This window comes from Rhinolophus ferrumequinum, chromosome 9 (assembly GCF_004115265.2).
Source record: "Rhinolophus ferrumequinum isolate MPI-CBG mRhiFer1 chromosome 9, mRhiFer1_v1.p, whole genome shotgun sequence".
Classification (NCBI taxonomy): Eukaryota; Metazoa; Chordata; class Mammalia; order Chiroptera; family Rhinolophidae; genus Rhinolophus; species Rhinolophus ferrumequinum.
Window position 1 is genome coordinate 48,085,004 of NC_046292.1, and position 22,814 is coordinate 48,107,817.

The 22,814-nt window shown below is 40.2% G+C and overlaps 2 protein-coding genes across 9 annotated transcripts in view; both read left to right on the forward strand.

Moving 5' to 3' along the window:
* Positions 1-5,708, forward strand: part of DNAJC6 (DnaJ heat shock protein family (Hsp40) member C6) — a 126,571-nt gene extending 120,863 nt beyond the window's left edge. For all 7 annotated transcript variants that reach the window (XM_033115135.1, XM_033115136.1, XM_033115138.1 and 4 more), the window contains exons 17-19: positions 1,023-1,165; positions 2,745-2,921; positions 3,567-5,708. In XM_033115135.1, the coding sequence (XP_032971026.1) occupies positions 1,023-1,165; positions 2,745-2,921; positions 3,567-3,668 (422 nt within the window). In that variant the 3' untranslated portion in view covers positions 3,669-5,708. The remainder of the gene's footprint in view (positions 1-1,022; positions 1,166-2,744; positions 2,922-3,566) is intronic.
* Positions 5,709-9,132: 3,424 nt separating this feature from the next.
* On the forward strand, positions 9,133-21,050 carry LEPROT (leptin receptor overlapping transcript). Of its 2 annotated transcripts, none has more exons than XM_033115544.1 (4): positions 9,133-9,249; positions 13,727-13,802; positions 16,650-16,836; positions 19,255-21,050. In XM_033115544.1, the coding sequence occupies exons 1-4, from the start codon at positions 9,234-9,236 to the stop codon at positions 19,369-19,371; spliced, it is 396 nt and encodes a 131-aa protein (XP_032971435.1). In that variant the 5' UTR covers positions 9,133-9,233; the 3' UTR covers positions 19,372-21,050. The 2 variants fall into 2 exon arrangements, with proteins under 2 accessions (XP_032971435.1, XP_032971436.1); XM_033115545.1 differs by lacking the exon at positions 9,133-9,249 and adding an exon at positions 9,467-9,880.
* The last annotated feature ends 1,764 nt before the right edge of the window (positions 21,051-22,814 follow it).

The window sequence follows — 22,814 nt, forward strand, 5'->3', positions numbered from 1 at the left end:
AGTCTTGTGGCTTCCTTTCCATTTTTATTTTGAGTAGGTGTACGGTGAGTGTCTTCAATCACCAAATACTAATGGAGCATCTTCAATGTAGAATACATTGGGGACACAGCATTGAACAAGACAGACAAAATCACTAGTCTCAGAGCACTTCCGTTTTAGTGTGTGCATGTGCCAGTGTGTGTACAGAGTACCTACCAGTATAGAGAAGACAAATGGGTTTCCGTTCGGACACCAACTCTGGTGGATGGACATTGACAGCATGGACTGGTGTATTGTGGTTTTGTTAGAATTTAACAAGCATTTAAATAGCCAGGTACTCTTATAAGCACTATAAAATGTTAACCTCAATTCTCACAACAACCCTATGAAGTAAGTAATAGTAGTAACACTGTCCCCATTGACACATGAGGTGATCGAAGCGTGGACGTGATCAGTAACTTGCCCCGAGGTCACATTGCTAATAAGTGGCAGAGCTGGAATTCAAACCTGGGGAGTCTGTCTCCAGAGTCTCTGCTGTTGGCCACCATGCGAGGCTGCCTCTCCAAGCCGAATGACAAAGATCGTGAGGCCACAACCAGACTTGGAGAAGAAGATCACTATGATGGACTAAAATTGTCAGCTGAGTGTAGGAAGGAAGAAAAGCGATGGCGTCAGTTGTATGAGTGGGGCAGGGGGTGGGGACAGTCATGAGTGTCCTCGTCTATAAATAGATGGTACAGTGGAAATGGAATTGGATTTAGTCTAAATGGAATTATGGAATTGGATCTAGCCTCACGTCCTAGCTTTGCCATGGACATGGTATATGGTCCTGGACAGAGCTTTTAAGTTCTCCAGACTTCCTTTTTCTCACCTATGAAATGGGCATGACAGTCTCATACCCAGATAAGGTAAGTGTGGGTAAGTGTGAGAATTAAGGAGATTAATGCATGCGAAAGCACCTTGTAGACTTGACGTGTTGTGAGACAATGGTATGATTTATGTTTAAGAGTAAAAATTATGAGTTTTTAAAAATTGTATTGCAGAAGGGAAACAAAAAGCAGCTGACTTTGAAGATCTGCTTTCTAGTCAAGGTTTCAATGCACACAAAGACAAAAAAGGGCCTCGAACTATAGCTGAGATGAGAAAGGAAGAAATGGCTAAGGAAATGGATCCTGAGAAATTAAAGGTGAGTGAGCCCCTGACTCAGTCTGATTATCGTGTATGACAGAGTCATGTGACAAGGTCATGTGTGTGGATCCATCAGGCTTCCTGTTCTTTGCCTCCTCACTGCTTTTCTCCACTCTTCACCAGAGCAGTTCAGCTTCTATGTTTTGCATGCTGGACGTCTAGGTGAGATTTGACTTGGGGCAAAAGAAAGTTTCTCCGTTGGTTTTTTTAAGTTTGTAAACCAGATACTCTAACCACCTTTTATCACAGATGAGGAAATGGACGTTATTCCATAGATGAGGATGTTGTGTGGACAGGTGGACCCAGATTATCCTGGAAACAAAAAGGAAGTCATGCTGATGAGGTGTGTGAGGTAGCGGCAGAGTTTGTGAAGATCAGGAGGAGTAGCATGTTCTTCACAGATGGAGAGGTTGAAATCCTACATGACGAAATGCTAGATATGCTGCCATTGTAACAGACTAGAAGATGAAGGTCTAATCTGTTACTGCATTAAAGCGTCTTCAACACCAGGCTAGCATAGCCACTCAATCTTACACGTTTGGGAAAAAAAAAATATAATACCTTTCCAGACAGCTTTGAACATCGGTCGAGGATGGTCAGATTCTTTGGTACTTTCTGAGTACAATAGAGGGTCCTTTGTTTGCACTTGCTTTTCACTTCACACATCACAGAAGCTTTATATTCCTTCCACAACCTGTGCGTTCCATCACGATAATTTTTGTTCATATGGCAAACTCTGTCACTTTTCTGTAAAAGAAAGTCATGTATGTCTTTTAAATCGTGCTTGGTTATTCAGTTGGCACAGGGTATTTAGTTGTTTGGGAGAGCTAAAGCATTCATTGGACAACAAATATGCCCTGAGCTCCTGTTAGTGTCCTCAGTGCTGACACATTGTTACCATCACTTCAACTTAATCACCTCGTTTGTTCAAACTATGAAGATCCAAACTATGAATAGTTTGAATGAATGACTAAATGGATGAATTCACTTAACCTTTTTTGAGCAGGTCTTTTCTGTGCTAGCCAAGTTACTTGATTTCTGAGATAACAGTATTATCTCAGAAACAGTACCTTTCCTCAGACAGCTCTGCCTCATGGCGGGAAAGGACAGACACACAGACAGTTACAATAAAGTGGGGCACATAGTATGATAGAAGTATGTTTAAGGGAGTAGCCCAGAGAAATGTATTCTTTTTTTTCCCAAGGGATATTTACTTAGTGTCTCTGTGCCCTGTGTTATACTAGACAGAGGCAGATAGCAGAGATCAAAATAAACATGGTATGTGTCCCCACGAAGTTGATACTTTAGGAGTGAGTAAGAGAGGAAGGAATTCAAACTCTCAAAAGTGAACAGTATGAAATTCCTGAGCAGGCTTTTGAAGGATGATGAAGAGTGAATCAGAAAGAGAAGGCAGGAAGCGGAGATGGGAGAACATTCCAGGTAGAGGAAACAGCTTGGAGTTCACAGGGAGCCCCAGGTACTTTGAAGCTGTTGGAGTGGGAGGGGTTTCCAGAGCCCAAGTGGAGACCATCTAGACCCGAAAGCATTTGAACTTCTTAATTCCCCTGTGTTTGCAGATTCTGGAATGGATTGAAGGCAAAGAGAGAAATATCAGAGCACTTCTGTCCACCATGCACACCGTGCTGTGGGCTGGGGAGACCAAGTGGAAACCAGTGGGCATGGCAGACCTGGTGACACCAGAGCAGGTGAAGAAGGTGTACAGGAAGGCGGTACTGGTGGTACATCCAGATAAAGTAAGTAGAACCTACCCTATCGTCCCGCCTGTCTGGTCCTTGTTTTATTAGTTGATCAACATATATTCAAACAGCATACTTTCAATTTGCTGGTGATTAGCCTATTCATATGATAAAATAAAGTGCATGGGCTAAAATCGAGTATTTAAACAAATAGTTATACTTTATAAAGTTGGTGAAAAAATATCAAGCTATATATTACAAATAACGGAATGGGGGCTTTGCTTAGAGAAGTAGGTGTAAGATTCAGCACCAAATAATTTTCAGGGTCTCCAAGAACTTAACTATTTTTAGAAATGGGAAAATAGGAGCTTAGAAATACAAGCAATTGGAGATAGATGGTCATGAACCCTTGTCATTTGGTAGATACTTGTGGAGACAGGAGAAGAATCTTTTGCTGCCCAACAAGTTCTCCGTTGTCTACTCATTGACAGATTATCACTACCATATGTGAATTTCTAGGGGGTGGGCATTCTGGGGAGGTCATAGTAATTAGGGTCACATAGATTGGGCTGTAAAAAAAGAAATAGCCTAATAGAAAAACATTTCAATAATTTAGAGCCCACAAATTAGCAGTGGAAGATTTAATATAAATAAATAAAACTTCATCTATGGTATCTAATGCATATTTTGTTTTATCTATAGGCTACTGGGCAACCCTATGAACAGTATGCAAAGATGATTTTCATGGAGCTCAATGATGCCTGGTCTGAATTTGAAAATCAAGGCCAAAAGCCCTTGTATTAATTCATGAGCTTCTCCGTCTCTGCTACAGACCTGTGCTAATGCTTAGTGTATGTCACAATTCTGAGATTTTTACAGATGAACCAAAAACTCCAGTAACATGTATCCAGTACTAAACTGTTACATTACTTGTGAATTAATTCCTCATTGATAAGCAGTGTAGATGTTTGTTTTCTTGAGTCCCCACCATAAAAGTTCCAAAGCAGGAGAGGAACTTTTAGTCAAATGCCCTTGCGGAGTTACAACATTCCAGCCTGCCCTTTGGGAGCCTACTCAGCATATTGTGGGGAAATGGAAAATAGAGGCTACCAGAAGCAAAACACCATTTCATTGTCTGGGAATAGGATTAATGAGCAAAAGTTATGATAATTAGATTAAATGATCGATTTTAACTAATGGTTTTTAGATTTTCTTGGAAAGACGTAATTTGAGCAACAGCTTTATATAGACTCTAGGAACACAACCACCGAGTTTTTTTTTTGTTTTTTGTTTTTGATTAATAGAAATTTACCATGGTCGATAGCATAGCATTGTCCATTCTTTTGGACAAGAGGACTAGCACAAGAACTTGTACAAGAACTTGAATTATGACAGTGATTATACTGCAGTCCAGTGATTACCACCAGCTCTTCCTGGATAAGCTAAAAATCAGTGAAAATGCTGGGTAAAGAAAAGAGGGATTCTGAGGATGCAGAAATCTTCATTTCTGGTTAGAAAGTGGGGCTGCTACCTTCCTTTCCCTTTAGAAAACTGGTTGCTTAATTAAAAAGTCTCAATAACATACGCTGTGTGATCTGAGAGAAACTTCTAATTTTGCCATAAAACTTAATGCTCTTCCTTTTGCTTAGCCAAGAAAATGTTCTTAGCTTGTTGTAAAGCAGTGTGGCGCATTCACAAATTACCAGGACCAATATCTAATATGGACTCGGTGCCCTCTAAGTTTGCAAGTGGTTTCCAGTGGGGTTTATCGTTTTAAAAGTTGTTGGTGATCCACGGACATCTGTGAAAGCAAAGCAAGAGTGAAACCTTTGCAGACTTCACACTGGTCAGCTGAGTTTTTTGGCTGTTTCTGATTTTAAGGGGTAAGCATTTGTTATCCCGTGACTTTAGTAGATCTTTTTTGGTGCACATACACATGTGCATAGTATATATATATATGCAAAGCAGATTGGCAAAAAGATTTCCATGCTAATTTTAAAAGGTTCATGCTCAATATTGTGAAAAGCTTTCAACAATTGTTTTTTAAAGACAATCATTTTTGTTTCTGTTTTAATTTTCTTGTGGCAAACTGTACTGGAAAAGCAGCATGTCAAAAATGCTTTATGTTCTATAGAGAACTCTCTTTTTCTTTTTTCTTTTTTTTGGTTAAAAGGGTTCATTTTTTACTTTACCTTTTACTGACAATGTGAACTTGCAAAAAAACAAAAAAAAATATTCTTTTTAAATATACAGCTGTAAACTGTTCAAGATAACCATAACAAACTAGTTGTTATTTATTAACGTATTATAAAATAATGTTTGATCCAGTATGTGCTTGTCTTATTTAAAATTGGAATGTGAGACATGTTGCTGTGACCTGTTTTTTTTTCCTCATTCACATTTGTAGATATTGTGTGAACTACAGTATATAATGATAATAATTAAAAGGATATTATGTGAATGTCACGTGCATTTTGAAATGATAGAACTATATTAGCTTTGTATCATGTTTGGATAATTCACCGATGTTCACAGTTTAAAACATCATTAAACATTATGTAATTAGCAATGAGAAAAAAATCTTACTTAAATTTGGGTTCTCCACCTCTTTCCGGATACATTATAACTCTGGATCCCTGTTTATCTCAAAACCCTTAACATGTGCAGACCAACAGGTTTTTGCATTCCTTTTAAATATCTGGTTGTGACAGAGCCTCTTGTTGATCAGATTCACCATTTCATTCATATTTATTGTAATATATTTTTGTTTTGTAAATATGTTACACACAACAAAATGTGATTGGTCTAAAATATTTGTAATGTATATTAAAAGGCTCAAAAATATTTGTAGAAACCTAAGTTATTTTGGCACTCATAGCAATATAATAACAAACTTGAATTACACCTTTCCACATGATTCACATTTAAGAAAAGTTATGGGGAAAGAATATGAAAAGCATCTACTGCATTTGTACCAAAATGTAATCTGACAGGAGTTCTGAATTTATACTCTGACCACCCTCACTGCCATCCTTGCCTCTATGACTACACACACTTTGATCATGTTACATGAATACTACGTTTCAGAAGGAATCAGCATAGAAATACTGGTCTCCTAGTTAGAATATTCATGGATTTTTCAAAGCTGCATTTTTATACCGAGGCAGAGGGATTGGTCCTGGGAATCTGGGACTTTGTCATAGAAAACATTTTAGTTCTTCTAGGACAGAAGCAGCATGTTGATTTAGAAGCAAAGGTTGCAAATCAAAATCATTTGAACCATTCCTGTACTGTCTGTGTCTGCAAGAACGCCCAAGTTGGATCCTAATGCTGCTGAAAAAACACCACTGTTTAAGAAATGAACACAAAAATTGAATTCCAGAAATAGTTATCACAGCAATTGTCCAGTTTCTCCACTGGAAACATCAATGGGGAATTTAGATGAAGTAAACAGGTTTTGTTTGTTCTAAAGCTAAACCGTGCTGTTTGGGAATCGTACTGTGTTTTCCCAAAAATAAGACCTACCCGGACAGTCAGCTGTAATGCGTCTTTTGGAGCAAAAGTTAATATAGGACCTGGTCTTATTTTAGTATAACGTAAGACCCAATCCTATATAATATAATACCAGGTCTCATATTAATTTTTGCTCCAAAAGACGCATTAGAGCTGATTGTCCGACTAGGTCTTATTTTTGAGGAAACAGTAGCACAGCATTGGTTTGAGACCCGAAGACTGGGTTGGAATATTGGTTTTTCCACTTAAGACTGTCATACTGGGTGAATTTCTTAAAGTTTCTAAGTCTTAATCTTATCACCTGTAAAACATAATACTAACAATCCTGCAATGGAGAAATTAGGTATTTGTATATATAAACTGCCTGTTATTAAATGGATACTCACTAAATAGGAGTTATCATTACAGTCAATAAGACAAAGTGTATCACTGCAGGTCAGCATTGGAGCTGAATTACATTGTTGTGGGAAGTGGATAACATGAGTAGGAAAAGGCAACCAGTTGGCTCTGATTTCTGCCTCCTTGGGCTGACAGCTATCTGTGTAAAATGGCAGAGATTTGCACTGTAGGTTCTATAAAGGGAATGGCTGTGTGAAAAGAAGTAGTATTTGAGAGTTAGGAAGGAAAACTACCATTGACTGCATCATACTTGCATTTAACTTACGCACATCCAACCCCAGTGCAGATGTGATGTCACTGCATCTGTCTTTCATGCACAGCCCTAGGTACTATTCTATATATTCATTTTCTCATTTAATTTTGAAGTTCTGAGAGGCAGGTTTTGTAAATCGTACCTCAGGAAATGGAAGCATGGAGAGGGTTACCCAGAGTTGGTGTTTGAGGCTAGATTTTTTCTGTAGAATAGGGAGAGATGATACTATATATGGTGAACTTTATTAATGTTTGTTAATTCAACAAATATTTTGTGTATACTGTATGTAGGATGCAAATATGTTTATAAGGAAAAATCGAATAAGTGGATTTGATTGCCCTGTTAAACATAAGGGGCTGTTATTTCTAATAACTACAACAGTGTCTGCCTTCTTGGAACATCAGATCTACCGCGGGGAACAATACAAATGCTAACCATCTGACTTCAGAGGCGAACTGTTTTGGGCTTGATCTCAGCTTCCCTACTCATTAGCTACTCTCTGAGCCTTAGTTTTCTCATCTGTAAAATGGAGATGATAAAATCGAGTTTATAGTGTGAGAGAATTGAATGCAAGGAGAGAATATAAAAATTTATTTGAAGTCACTGTAGTTCTAGGCAGCATGAGGACACAGTCTCAGACATCAAAGTAACACACTGATGGCCAGGTGGAGATAGGGTTCAGCCTCTGAGGTCTTACTTTCTGTTTGTGGTGACTCTTGTTCTGGAGGAAACGTGGAGTGGGTAAGTGGATGAACAATTTTTCAGTACAGCATCTGGCAAGAGAAAAGCAGATATTCTAAAAAGATGATTAAAGCCTCAGGCAAAATGGCAATTTTTCTCTTTAAAGTGTTTAATAAACTGAAACTGGAAAGGACAGCTGGTGTGGGCAGAAAACTTGTTGGAGACCAATACGGGCTCTGCATTTTTCTGATTCTGGACATTATCCACCTGCAAACACCTCATCTTTTTGCTTTTCAGCATCTTTAGTTTCTTCCTGCGAAGCTTAAGGCATTCAAACCAAGCTGTTCCTGTGAAGTAATGTCACTTTTCTCCAAAATTTCCTTTGTGTGGGACTGGCCTCAAGTTGACGTGGAAGCCTCGAGCAAACCTTCATATCTGGTTTTCCAGATGCTTGCTGGGTGATTGGGAATGGAAGGGGAAATGGGCTGATTTGACTCCATAGGCAATCCTCATCGATTAGAGAGAAAAACACCTTAACTTCTTCATGAGAACAGCTTAGCACTATAGCAAGGGAGCTAAAGAAGACAGGCTTCCGGTGTTTGCGTGAAAGGGAGTACCCCGAGAGCTTTAACAGGTATTAGAATAGGATACTCAAAATAGGGAAGGCAGTTCACTATCTTGAATAGATTGCTGCCAACAGAGTGCAGTGTAATTCTGGATCTCCATGGGTCGGCAGTGAGTCAGGTATTATATTAGCAATACAGTTTTTAATAAGTTCCTTCCATCCATGAGGAGAAATGAGAGGAGCTAGAAAAATAAACTCACAGGTAGTTAAGCATGTGTTGAGACAATACTCTCTGTACAGTTCTGAAAAAGCAAACCAGGTGGGGATCCTGAAAGGTGGTGGTGGTATTTGTACCTCTCAGGTAATTAGAACCCGGGTTCCCACGTATCTCCGAATCTTGCGGTCTCGTTGGAAATTAAGAAAAATGCAATACAAGAGGGGCAGCACCGTACCGTGGAGTAGTTCTCGGCTAGAACGAGGGGTAAGTAAGCCAACCTCAAAAGAGCTGTGGGAATCAGGCAAGTCCTACTCTTTCTGAGCCTCTTTCCTTAAAGGTCTAATGAACCAGATGGTTATTAAGCTCTCTTCTAGGCTGTACCTAACAAGACAAAACTCCATTCCCTTGAGGGAAGTAAATACAAAACGGCTCTCTGAGGAGGGCTCAGAATTTAGGAGATGGGATGGCGGCGCAAACGGGATTGCAGGGCAGGCCCGAGAAACGGGACCAGGACGCAGGATGATAGAGCTCTGCGAGATGGGGGCGGAGTTATGGGCGGGCTGGGACGCGGCCGTGCGTGGCGGGGGCGGGGCACCGTGTGGGCGGTGCAGGGAAGATGGGGACTGGTAGGGGCGGGGCTCTGGGTGGCCGGGGCGGGCCTGGGACCCACGGTACAGTCCTGGGTGGGGGCCAGGGCTGTGGCAGGAAGCCGGAAGCAGCCGCGGCCCCAGCTCGGGAGACATGGCGGGCATTAAAGGTACATCGGTGGTCCCCGGCTCGCTAGTCCTGCGGTGGGGGTCGCCGCCTTCTCCCCGGGCTAAGCTTGGAGCTGCGCTTTCAGCGCGTGGGCGACGAGCGGCCTTCCCCCAGTTTCGCCTCGCGTCCCGCCCCTCCAGTGGGAATGCGCTTTCGCGTTCCCTTCGCCCCTTGGGATGCGGGTGGAGGGGTGTTTGGGGAACCTTTTTTTGTTTTTCTTTTTGCAAGGCCACTGGCCTTTACACTCGCCTGGCACTCCGGGACCCTCCAGGCGGAGCCCTGTCCAGGAACGGTGCCTGCTTGGGAGACCTGGGCCAGCCCCCGGAGCATCATCTCGGCTCCTCCTCAATTCCTCGCAGCGTTCTCCCCCCCCGCCCCACTTCTTGCCGAGTTTTTAACAAGGTTTCCACTTCCTGACATGTCCACCCTGAGGCCTCTCCTTTCTTTTCCTGCCGCTCCGCAGTTTCCCATTGCTTCCAGAGAAGCCATTGTCTCCAGTGTTCTCGGCTTTGAGGCACTTAATCCTCTTGTTCGTGATGATTTTTCCAATTGGGCAGAGTTGACTGCAGGCGGGTGTCAAAAGAAAGCGCCCAGAAATGCTGTATTTGTCATAACTGTGGAGGGTAGATTAGGTGGAATTTTATTGCTGCTTTCATATATGGACAAAGTGGTGTTTTGCAGTAGGTAGTCTTGGAATGGTGCAGTTGATAAAAAGGGGGTACCAAGAACACCACTTCCCTTATCTGTATCCCGTCAGAGGAATGGGGAATTGACATTGGTGGGAGAGGTTATTGGAAGGCTTCCTGTTATTTTGGGAGGAAACCATTAGATTTCTAATCTATTGAAAAGAGTAGTGTAACTTGTGTCTATCCTCTTTGGAATGCCTGTCCTTTTTGAAATTTGAACCCAAAGATCTTCCTTACCCTGTTAGTCAACCTGCTATAAACATGTATACAGTATATTTGCACACATGTATGTGATTACTATGAAATTTATCTGAGTGTGTGAGCCTTTAGCCACAGACCCATTTTATCATGATTTCTGGCTGACTTTTATATTCAACATCAGGTTAATAAACATAATTTACTTGGACAGTGCCCAGTGTGGAATATCGCCATTTGAAGCCAATGCAGAAAACAGCTGACAAGTAGGATCTCAGTATTGGACTGTGTTCAGCCAGGCCCAGAAACTATGAAATAATGATGTTTATGTGTAAATGTGTTAGAAATTGTGATGTAGTAAAAAGCAAGTTAGGCTATGAAGTAGAAAAACACTAAGGGAAAGAAGCATTTTGCAGATAATTCAACTTGTATTGACTAGGGATAAACATAAATGAGAAGTTACTGCTGGGTGACAGAGTTGGAAATAATTACTATGTAAGTGTCTAAGTTGTGCTCAGATATAGTGAGAGCACAAAGACGGTGTGGGTTGAATTGTGTCCCCCAAATAGATATTTTCTAATTCCCCAGTACCTGTCAATGTGACCTTATCTGAAAATAGGGTCTTGGCAGATGTAATCAAGTTAGGACGATATTGAATTAGCATGGGCCCTAACCCAGTGACTAGTGTCCTAATGAGAAAAGGGAAATTTGGACATGGAGACATACAGGGAGGACATATAAAGACAGAGGTATAAAGTACAGTAATGCAACTGCAAGGCAAGGAGCGCCAAAGATTGCCAGCAACCTCCTGAAGTTAGGAAGAGGACAGGAAAGACTTTTTTCCTTAGAGTCTCCAGAGCGAGCATGGCCTTCCTGACACCTGGATTTCAGACATCAAACCTCCAGAACTGTGAGAAAATACATTTCTGTTGTTCTAAGCCCCCCAGTTGGTGGTACGTTGTTAATAGCAGCCCTATTAACTTAATACAGATGGGATCACTTAACCCCACTCCAGAAAGTAAGAGGACCAATTCTCCACAAGAGGCAATCCTTGAATTGAAGCTAAAAGGATCAATAAGGCTTCACCTATTAGGATGAGGGAAGGGCAGAGTTTATTCCAAATGGAGAGAAGAGCATGTAACCTAGGGCAGGGGGCATGAAAGCACACTGTCCTCTCCAGGAGCTTCAGCCGTGTTAATAAGACTGAAACTTAGTGGGAGAATGGCGAGGTTTGAAGCTGGAAAGGCACTGAGGCTCAGACCACGATGCACCTCCAGTACCAGAACAACTTGTAGGCTGTGAAAGCTACTGCGAAGCAATGACACCAGCTTTATGTATTTGAGAGGTCACTGTCTACTGTGTGGAGGGTGGATTGGAAGAGATAAATAGGGGCAGGCCTGAGATGATAAGGGCCTGCAGTAGGCCAGTAGCCAAGGGTGGAAGAGAAGAGGGTGGGTGCTTTAGTCCTCAGAGGCGTAACAATTTATGGGTTCTGGAGATCGGGAAGTTCAAGGCACCAGCAGATTCCATGTCTGTCGAGGGCTTACTCGCTGGTTTGTAGGTGGCCATCTTCCTGTATCATCACATGGTGGAAGGGATGAGGGAGCTCTCTGGGGTCTTTTTTATAATGGCACTAATTCCATTCCTGAAGGCTCTGCCCTCATGACTTCCCCAAAGCGTAATACCATCCCACTGGGCATTAGGATTTAACACGAATTTTGTGGGGGCACAAGCTTTCAGTCCACAGCAGTGAGGTCTGAGAGATTGCGTCACCTTGACTTGCTAATTTTCTGGAAGGCAGAGTGCCATGATGGTGTTGGTATTTCAAGATAGAACCTTCAAAGGGAAGAAGTGTGTGTTTGGGAGAAAAAGTTGGGGATGTTTTACACATGTTGAATTTGAGGTCCTTGTTGGCTACTCAGATGGAGAAGTCCAGATTGGAGCTGGAGGTGCAACACCGATGTGGCCGGGCCCATGTGGTCCTGGGGAGCTGTGGGTTGAACGCAGTGTCTCAAGAAGCGTGTAGAGTGAAAAGAGATGAAATTGAATTCCTGGTCAGCTCCACCTTTAAGAGATGGTAGAGGATGCGATTCCTGAAAAAGGCAAAAAAGGACTGAAAAGAATCAACTGGAAGATACAGTTGTGAACCTAGAGAGACTGCTGTTACAGACCAGAAAAGTCTGCGGTTCTCAGTTTTGAAAGGTGTCCTGGAGGAGGGAGTAATGCAAATGATCAGGCACAGGGAGGGGACAAAGCCAACCAGGAAGAGATCCTCTGTCTTGAAATAATATGTAAAAACTTTGTGTATTTTTCTTTAAAAAGTCACATGCACCAAATGAAAAAAATATATACATTAAAATTGTCAGTCCTTCTTTGTCCCCTAATATCTGCAAACTTCCAGATGTTTTTAAAAAGCACCTTGACATCTTCCTATAAAACAGTACCCACCCCCAAATCTCCTCTTAATGTAAAAAGAAGCAATGAAAATGCTAATTAGTTTAATCAGTGAGTAATTTTGAGTGTTATGGATTTTTTCAGAAGGAAATGGATAATATAGTGTCCTGTGCTTCTGATTTATATCTCTATCAAAGAACATTGTGAAAACAAGCATCGATTAACATTTACTTATTAAGCCCTTTCTTTTGTCAAGCACTTTACATAGATTATCTCATTTAATTTCCATAAGCTTCCTCTTAAGGTGGCACCATTATCCCCATTTTACACATGAGAAATCAGATTTAAAGAGTTTCAACGTCTACCCAAGGTCACACAACCAGTCCTTGGCATAGAAGGTTTGAACCCATGTTGGTGACTCAGAGCTGAAAATTTTTAAACAACTCTGATATTCTGTTTCTCACTTAGCAGCATAAGGACAGATATGTTCCTATACCCTCAGAGACTAATGCCCTACAGATGCTGGGAATAAATATTTTATTCAGTAATTGAGAATCATTTTCTGTGAAGATAGTCTCCAAATACTTGAAGTATTGCGGTTTGGGGAGTCAAAAATGATCAAAGGGTATACATTACAGGGAGGCAGTTTTGCATATAATTTAAGGAAAGAGGTTTTTCAATCTTTAGAAGCTGTCAGAATGAAATGACCTGCTTCAGGCAGTGGTGAGTTTCCCTTCACTGGATTTGTGGTAGACTGGCTGGCTGGCTTCTTATGACAAATATAGAGCGCATTCATACATTAGATATGGGTTGGGTACTGGAAATGCTGAGACCTTTCTCCACCTGAAAAATTTAAAATTGGTGGACATAAGCAGTGATCTGCTAATCAAATGTATTATCAACTAATGAAATAAGTAAATTACTACATTTGCTTAAATTTGGGATCTTTTATTCTTTTAATCAAAATTTTTATCGAGATAAAATTCACATACCATGAAATTAACCTTTTAAAGTGTTAAAGTCTGTGGTTTTTTAGTATATTCATAAAGTTGTGCAACCATCGCTACTATCAAATTCCAGAACATTTCTTTACCTCTAGGAGAAACTCTATACCCTTAGTAGTTGTTCCCCAATCCTCCTTCCCCAGCCCCTGCTGGCAACCACTGATCTGGAACCTGTAACTCTTGGTTTTGTTTTTCACAGCTCTTGTGTTATTATCCTTCAGTGGGGCTATTGGACTGACTTTTCTTATGCTGGGATGTGCCTTAGAGGATTATGGGTAAGTTACTGGAAAAAAACTATTCTTTTTGTGTCTTTGTCACTATTTTGTGTGTGTGTGTTTGTGTGTCATGGGTGTTAGAGAGTTTGGTCGATTTAACACTAAGCTCTAACCAATGAGTTAGAGAAGCCCAAATTATCATGAAGAAGCCCTTCATGGGTCAGCTGTACTTGTACAGAGAAAAGCTCTTTTTGAAATTGATGTCTTCATTTAATAAGCATTTCTTGAACGTCTACTCTGGATCAGCTGAGGAGACAAGAATGAAGACACATAGTGCTGTCCTCAAGGAGCTCACAGCTCTAGTTGTGAATGAGAGACAGGAAAACAATCCAGTTAGTGAGGTGACAGCTATAGTGGGGATATGTGCAAAAGTACAGTGAGAGTGTTGAGAAAGTCCATCAGAATTTCCCGGGGAGAGCCGGGGAGGGCTGCATAGAAGAAGTTTTCTTTAAGCTGAAACTTGGTGGATGAATACGAGTTTATCAAGCTGGTGGTGAGTTGGGGAGGGCATTTCAGGCAGAGGGAACATTCAACAAATTTCTTTAAATTAATTTTAATGCCATCTGGAGGTGGTAAATTATCTCACATTTATAACGTACATATATAGACACACATAGACAGACACAAACAGACCTTTTGATCATGAGAAAAACTCACTAGTTTATAAAAGAACAGTTGAATCCAATTTTTGTTTTGGAGGCATTTACGATTTATATTATCAATGTAAGAAATGTCCAAATCTTAGAGAATATTTAGAAGAGTTTATTTGAGCCCACATTGATGACAGTTGCTGGGAAACAAGATCTCAAATACTTTGGAGAGTGACAGTTTTGCAGTTTCTTTTATGTGTTTGAAATTAAGGAGGGAATGTAAGGAAGATTACATGAAGGCAGGAGAAAGCAAAGCGGGATTACAGGATAGTTAACAAGATTATGTGCTTTCTGGAGGGTGGTTACGCTTATTTCAAGGGTATGTTAACCTAGATGCACAGTAAAATGGACAGGACTTGCTTAAGGTAACAATAAACTTTTCACTAAACAAATTATATGCCTAGGGTATGACTACCCACCATGACCTGCCCACGTGGGAATTTATGATCCTATCACTCTGTGAGGTTACTTTCTGTAGAACCCCTTTCTCATCCATAAAATCTAGTAGCCTTGACAAGTCAAGTTCCAAATGACCTTCCCACATTTAAAATAAGGACAGCTGTTTTTAATACTTCAGAGAATTGGCTTGCCACCTAAATGACATTATAGGTTGATCCATTTATCTAAATCCTCTTTTTCAGGCATCAAAAAACCAATTAAATACACTTTCCATTCATTCTGCTGTAATTTTATGGCTGTGGGTATGTCAGGTAACAGCTGAGTCTATTCCAGACCTCTTCTCCAATCTATCTGTTTCCTCACTGGTACAATAAGGGCTTTGAACTACAGAATCTCTAAAAGCCCCATCCAACAATATTGTTTGGTGATTCTTGAAATACACCGTAATTCCTCTAACTTAAAATTAGGAGTCCAAACTCAGTGTTTCTGTCCTGAGTCTCTTCATGAAGGGCACTTTCCTTTCTTGCTTTTTGGTTAACCTTCCTGCCCTCTTAGATGTATGCTGAAATGGGAAGCTTTCATTATGGTGGGGCTTCACCCCAACTCCTGCTCAGAGGTTCAGGCTATCTGGTGGATCTGTGTTATCAAGGCATTGGGGTGATATGCATTATTGTGTGTGTATATAAAAATGGGTGGATACTGTGCCTTTTCCTCCCTTTCAGGGAATAAAACATAATAAGTGTCTAACTGCTGGAGAAAAATATTTTTAAAGCTTTTAAAGAGAAAATGTAGTTGGAAAGCAGATGGTAATTTTTAATAAATGCAAAACATTGAAATTTGAGAAGAAAATAGCTTTTTTTTGCATTACAGAGTTATTGTGATCCCTTGTAATAAAGGTCAGAATGTATGTAAAGTTTTCACTAATACGTGTATGTATTTTCATGTCTTCCAAACTTAAAATCCGTTTATTATTTTGTTCATTCAATAAATATTAATGAAGCACCTCATTATAGGCCCTGGAGATACCTGGTGATTGATTAAGACAGGTCAGATCCCTGTTCTCACAAACAAGAAAATATCAGACGGGAAGAGGTGCTACACAGAAAGTTCAGAGGGTGATGCGCTCAAGCATGACTCGAGGCATTTAAAATGAATGGTCAGGGTAAACTGCTCTTAGGAGGAGACCTCTCAGCTTATATTGTGTGATAAGAGGAGCCAGCCAATGAGAAGATCAGGGGATGGAGTATTCTAAGCAGGATGGGCTAAGTGTGTTTAAGGAACCTGAAAGAAAGCTGATGTGACCACAGATTAAGCTAATGCAGGGAAGATGGCACAACATGAAAGAAATGTTAACCAGACCATGTAAGACTTTGTAGACTAGGGCAAGGAACCTGGGTTTTATTCTAATCCACTGAAATGTTTCCAACATGCAGACACTCAGAACAGCTTTATTGAATTAGCATGTGCAGCGCACTGGACTAAGTTCTATAGGGAAAGCGAAGATGTCTAAGTTAAGCTTCTGTCCTTAAATTGCAGCTCAGTAGTAACAGAAAATAAAGATTCTAGTTTATACATCGTGTAGTTGTTTCTGACCACAGTATCAGCTAGCTACCTCTTAAGGGACTGGTCATTTTTAATTATCAGTCCTTCTTATCTGCTAGCATCAGCTTATGTGCTAGTATTGACAGTTGAATAAGTGGTTTTTGACCTAGACGTGTAAAATAATGTTAACTTTAAAACAGTAGACTGTCTTAACTGTAACTTTTCTTTTTGCATTTCTTCTGGATCCACCCGACAGTGTCTACTGGCCCTTGTTCGTCTTGATGTTTCATGCCGTCTCTCCCATTCCCCACTTCATTGCCAAAAGAGTCACATATGACTCTGATGCCACGAGCAGTGCCTGTCGGGAACTGGCATATTTTTTTACCACTGGAATTGTTGTTTCTGCCTTTGGATTTCCTGTTATTCTTGCTCGTGTGGCTGTGGTAAGTTTTGTTCTCTATTGTGTTGCCCAGTAGTCGCTGAGTTTACTTCTGAGGCCTGTGTCTGGAACCACAGTTTCATTTTCATTTCTTAGACTTAGTACGCAAATCAGAGGTTGTTTTCAGTTTCTCTAGTGCACATTTTAGGTCTGCCTATCGATATCTTGGCCCTGTTTTCAGAATGCTTTCTTTGTTTCTCTGGCAACGTTTAGCCAGACCAAGTGATTTCTTGTTTTTTCTGCTTTAAGCTATTTTTTGGAATTGTTCTTAAACCCTTGCCTCTTATCCTAGGGCAATCCACAGAGACTACAATAGCAATACTTTTCAAGTTCCAAAATGAACATCTAAATGGGTCCTGATCACCCAATTCCAATGTGTGTGTGTTGGGGGGGGGAGTTTCCCCCACACCAACGAGAACTGTCTACCCAGAGACAGCCTCAAGTTAAGGTCTCAGTCCCACAAGACTGCCCTCCGTCTCAGATACCATTCGAAAGTCCAGGTTGTTACCTGTGCTTCTGACCGACTAGCTAGAGATCAGCTTCCCATGACCTTCTCCTTAGGTTTGATTGATTTGCTCGCAGAACTCAGGAAACTGGTTTATTCACTAGACCACCAGTTTATTGTAAAAGGGTATATGACTCAGGAACAGCCAGATGGAAGAGATGCCTATAGGCTAAGTTATGGGGAAAGGGCATGGAGCTTCCATGTCCTCTCCGAATGCATCACCCTCCCCAAATCACCAAGTCACCAACCCAGCGTTCTCCAAATCCCATCCTTTTGGGGTTTTTTGGAGGCTTCATTACATAGGCGTGATTGATCAAATCATTGGCTGTTGATGACTGATTCAGTCACCAGCTCCTCTTAGTTCCCCAAAGGTCAGGATGGTGGGACTGAAAGTTCCAAACCTTTTCTCACGTGCTTGGCTTCTCTGGAAACCATCCCTCATCCTTAGGTGCTTTCCAAAAGTTGCCTCATTAACATAACAAAGGTAACCTTTATCATTCTTGTCACTTACGGAATTTCAAGTGTATTAGGAGCTCTGTGCCAAAAAGGAGAGGAAGATCAAATATGTATTTCACAATAGGCATATGTTGAGGGGCAACTGTTACCTACTAGAAGATACAGTGAATAAGATGACATCTTCATATCCAATATAAAAATTTTCTTTTTGTCTCCAAAACACAAATTCTGGGTATAATCCTTTTCTTTGATGTTCACTGTCTTCCTACTATTTACTTTTATTCCTCCCAATTAACATACTGTTTCAATTTTGTGAAACTCTTATTTGGGGCATTGAATACCAGATATGCACAAGTCTTATTTATTCATTCAGTAGATATCTTTAGAACATATGTTACTCGTAAGACATCAGGAATAAGAGGCAGATAGTGTCTCTGCTCCCAAAGAGCACAGAAAGTAGCCTGATGGGTAAGTATACAATAAATGTACTATGTGTAATAATTAAAACGTGATCAGAATGCCTTCGGAACAACAAGAGAAATTCCAACTGGCATTTGATGTGGTTTTTGATAAATGGGATTTTGATTAAACTAGAGAAGGCTATTAAATGGAATGGCACACAAGTGTGGAAAAGCAAAATGTGGAATAAAGAACAGCAGTCCTATATGATGGAGCAAAAAGGAGTGGTTGAGATTGAGGGTAGGAAGGCTGGTGACGCCTTATTTGAAGGGTCTTTAATATTGTGCCAGTTCGAACTCTTATCTGGATAATGGAGAAAGGTTGATGGTTTTTGAATGCAAGATTGCCATGACCTTACTCTTCTTATGCCTCAGACTAAGTACTTCTTAAGTTTTGCTCTAAAGATTTCTATTTTCACCCTTGGATACTGCATCACATTTTATGAAGTGACTGATGTTTTCTGTTGGTTAAATTAAAACCAAAAATGCCCACTAGAGGGTGCTGTCATCCCCAACTGTGCCTCTGTAAAATCATGTGCCACACCCGGAAAGCTGTTTCATTTGCATGCAGGTTATTTTTCAGTCTTTTTTTTTTTTTTTTTTTTTTTGCCTAATAAAGAAACAAACCAATCCATAACTCTCCAATTCCTATTTTCATGAAAGAAGGCAATGTGTACTGAACTTTCAGTACCCAATGTTGTAATTGGACTCATTATAATCTGCTGCATGTGTTTTACTTGAGGCAATCATTGTGTAGTGAAAACAACTAGAGAAATATGTCTAATGGGGAAAATGTTAAGGATGATACTAGACTTAATTAACAAGTATCACGAAATAATTAGACTAATTACTGAATAGTTCACTGTCTCCTGCCTGTTACATTAAGACTTTTAGCAGTTTTATGTAATATTTCATTGGATGTTTCTAATGCAGAAAATAACAGATTTATAAAGAGCGCAATATGAAGAAAGTAAAGATTTAATTTTCTTTTCTTGTGTTTCAGATCAAATGGGGAGCCTGTGGCCTTGTGCTGGCAGGCAATGCAGTCATTTTCCTTACAATTCAAGGTTTTTTCCTTGTATTTGGAAGAGGAGATGATTTTAGCTGGGAGCAGTGGTAGCACTTTATTCTGATAAAATGCATTTAATTTCTTTAAAATTCATACTATATGTGTGTGCACATGTGGCCTTTGACTATGAATTTCAATATGCTGGGTTATTTTTTTTTGTTTTTTGTTTTTATAGCTTTATATCATGTTCACATTAAGGAGGACTACGTGAGAAAGAGATTAATTATATTCCCAGCAAATAGACCACTCCATTTACTCAATTTGAATTATGTTGTTTGGCTGTTTCTATAATCATGGTGCTCTCCGAAAACATATTAACATAGTCTTGTAGACAGCTGCTCACATATGCAATGCACACCTTCTGCCTGGGGATGTGCTTGGGTAGGACCAGGTCTCAGTTCTGCCCAGGACTTCCAAGCCACACTGGTGGCCCAGAGAGGCAGCGGTGGTTCCCTCTTTGTGTGGTAGACCCTTGCTTCTCAAAGTGTGGTCCACAGATGGCATCAACATCTCCTAGGAGCCTATTACAAATGCAGGACCTGAGACCCCAGCCCAGACCCAGTACATTGTGATGAAATCGCATGAGAAGTGCTGTCATAGAGGAATAAGCAGCACATCGTTTCCTTTTCTTCCCCTTGGCTGAATCACTTAACCTCTCTGGGTGTTAGCTGCTCATTTGTAAAAATTGTTTCATCTCCCCTCATGTTGAGGCCTAGTTCACACTCTTTGTTATTTGTGAAATATCCCACCTGTAAGATACAGGCTGTTGCTCATATTTCTGAAGTGTTGGCAGTAGGTAACAGCTCTGCCTTCCCACTGTTTGAAAGGCGATGGCTTTCTTCACAGTGCTGGGGGAACAGAATAACCCCGGAGCCCCACTGGGGTGCGAGGAGCGGGGAGGCTAGGCTGGAACCAGTTCCTGAGACCACAGGATCTGCTTTAGCAGGATGGAGAAGAATAGCTAGGTAATTCTGCTTCATTTCCCTTTATAATCTGACACTTCTGTCCCGCTCCTTCTCTTTCCACTACCCCCCAACACACACACACACACACACACACACACACACACACACACACACACACACTCCCAGCAGTTCTGATTTGCTCTTACTCTTTCATGACACCGTTATCTTCTTTCTATAGACATGGAAACAAGTAAGCAAGCAGAAGGGGAGCTGCTTAATTTTACTTATACGTTGATATGCTTGTCTTTCATGTCCTGCAGGACTTTATATATATATAAAACACTTTATGCTACTTGTAAATGAATCATTAGGATACATGTCATGATGGACCTTGTAATCACAGTTTTTCTAGTTCAACTTTATGTCCAAGACCTGTTGATAAAGAGAGATACGGGAAATAGAACCACTTGATCAGAATATAAGCAGTGATTTTAAAGCATTGTTAATATGTGATAAGTGACATACATTCAAAACACTGAACCCTTGAAGTTTGTAATCTGAGTAATTAGCATACTCCTTCATATTCTGGAATGATGCTGGGACCAGGAGAAGATAAAAGTGATACCTGAAAGGACAATAAGCCAAGTTATATTTTGACGTTGTGCGTGATTTTTTGTTTTCAATGTTATATGTACATATAGAATTATTAAAGTTGTTCCAATATTTATGTTAGACAAATTATATAGACACTTTATGATTTTAACCAGCATTTTTAATAACACTTGCACTTATTGTATTGTAATAAATTTTACTTTTAACACAAAACCAGAGTTTAATTTTAAAAATCCTCAGTCTGATGTAGCCTTACTTAAAAGATAATGAAAAAATGAGAATTTCTTGGTGTTCTAAAATGGGCAGTTTGAGCAATAATCTGTCCTGCAATAGAATAATAGCAATAAGTTTTAAGATCCCATTTTGAATATCTAGTTGGTTTGTAATAGCTCTTGTTTCCTAGGATGGGAATAGTGTTTAATTTATACTATCTTTTGCAAAAAAAAAAATGTCTTTTGCTTATACACATTTCAAATAACCAAGGTAGCCTTAATGTGTAGCCTTAAATCTTTGCCTCTTGACTGTAATTTCAGAATAATGTAAAGTACTTGCATATAGACTATTTGTGGCTATTCCCTATTAATGGAATGATTTGTTGAAGTGGTGGATTTTGGGATTTGCTATGTGTCTGAATACAGAAAGACATTTGTTCTGAAGTGCCTACGTTTCACTTAAGTAATAAATGTCAATAGGAAATACTGCTACATATGAAAGTACAATACAAAAGTTTCATCTTGGTGACAAAAATGTTGGACATTTTTTTTCCTTTTAAATTTTCATTATTTTCTATATACCATAAAATATATTTGGGAGATTCAAAGCATATTGATTACATCCTCAAGCTGAGATTACACATAAAAAATTGCTTATATGTAAGTAGTCTTATGAAGGTATTATTTTCTATCACATTCCAAACAACTGGCTTACAGGGAAAGTTTGAAACACTTTTCTCACAGAAACAATATTGGTGCTGAGTCCCCAGGCTAAGCTCTCGGTGGCAGACTAAACCCTAATGTAGCTGACCTATAGTACTTGAGTGCCTGAGATTTGAGTCTTGGAAACAGGTTAGTGTCAACAGTGGAGGCAGGAAAGTGTAAATTTCCACATCTTTTCCAGAGCTCAAAGTCTTTCTTAGGTCAGTTTTAGCAGCCCTTTCCATCCCCTAACACCTAGGGGAGGTCCAGGTACACTCCTGTGAGGTTTGCTGGCCTCCTCTCCTGACCCGGGAGCCATCCTCTTAGCTTACCCCACCTTCTAAATGAGGTTCTGCATATTCCAAAATCATCCACCTTTCTACTCTGACCAATCAGTTTTCTTAGCATGGCTGATATCATGTGATAAGAAGAAAGCAATCTGATCCAACTCCTTTCCAGAAAGAATGAATGACTTGGGATCATCTTCCCCACATCTGAAACCCACCCATACCTGCATTGTGCAATCAGCACACAGTGCTGCCGCCTTATTTTTACAAGGGCGTGCCTCGGCACCCAATGACTTTCACAGAAAATGGCAATGTTCCAAAGTAAAGTGGAAAAAGCATTCGAGCAGTTTATAGGAAAGGATGAGACTATCCTAGAACAGGGTAACACTGCCATATCCCTCCCTTTCAGCTGGTCCTACTTTTCATAGTTGTTTCTTTTCCTTGTGAACCCACAGATTTTTTTTTTATAGTCTCCTCAAGAAATCTTTACCTCTGAGGTATCTTCTTGATGAAGACTGAGTATAGCTGAAATGTTTCATGAATGACATTCCTTATTCTCTCAGGGATGGCTAGAAAAGACAATGTGTTGACAAGGATATGGAAAAAATTGAACCCCTATAAATTGCTGGTGGGAATGTAAAATTGCAATTCTTCAAAATGTTAAACATTGAGTTACCATATGGCCCACAAATTCCCTTCCAGGGCATAGACCTAAGAGAGATGAAAACATACATCACACAAAAACTTGTAAACGAATGTTCATAGCAACATTATTC

What these genes read in the sequence shown, in the direction of transcription:
- LEPROT (XM_033115545.1), top strand. Translation starts at nt 9,667, where the DNA reads ATGTCCACCCTGAGGCCTCTCCTTTCTTTTCCTGCCGCTCCGCAGTTT. An exon ending in TGTGCCTTAGAGGATTATGG is followed by an intron (nt 13,803 to 16,649) that starts GTAAGTTACTGG and finishes TCCACCCGACAG; the next exon opens with TGTCTACTGGCCCTTGTTCG. An exon ending in TTCTTGCTCGTGTGGCTGTG is followed by an intron (nt 16,837 to 19,254) that starts GTAAGTTTTGTT and finishes CTTGTGTTTCAG; the next exon opens with ATCAAATGGGGAGCCTGTGG.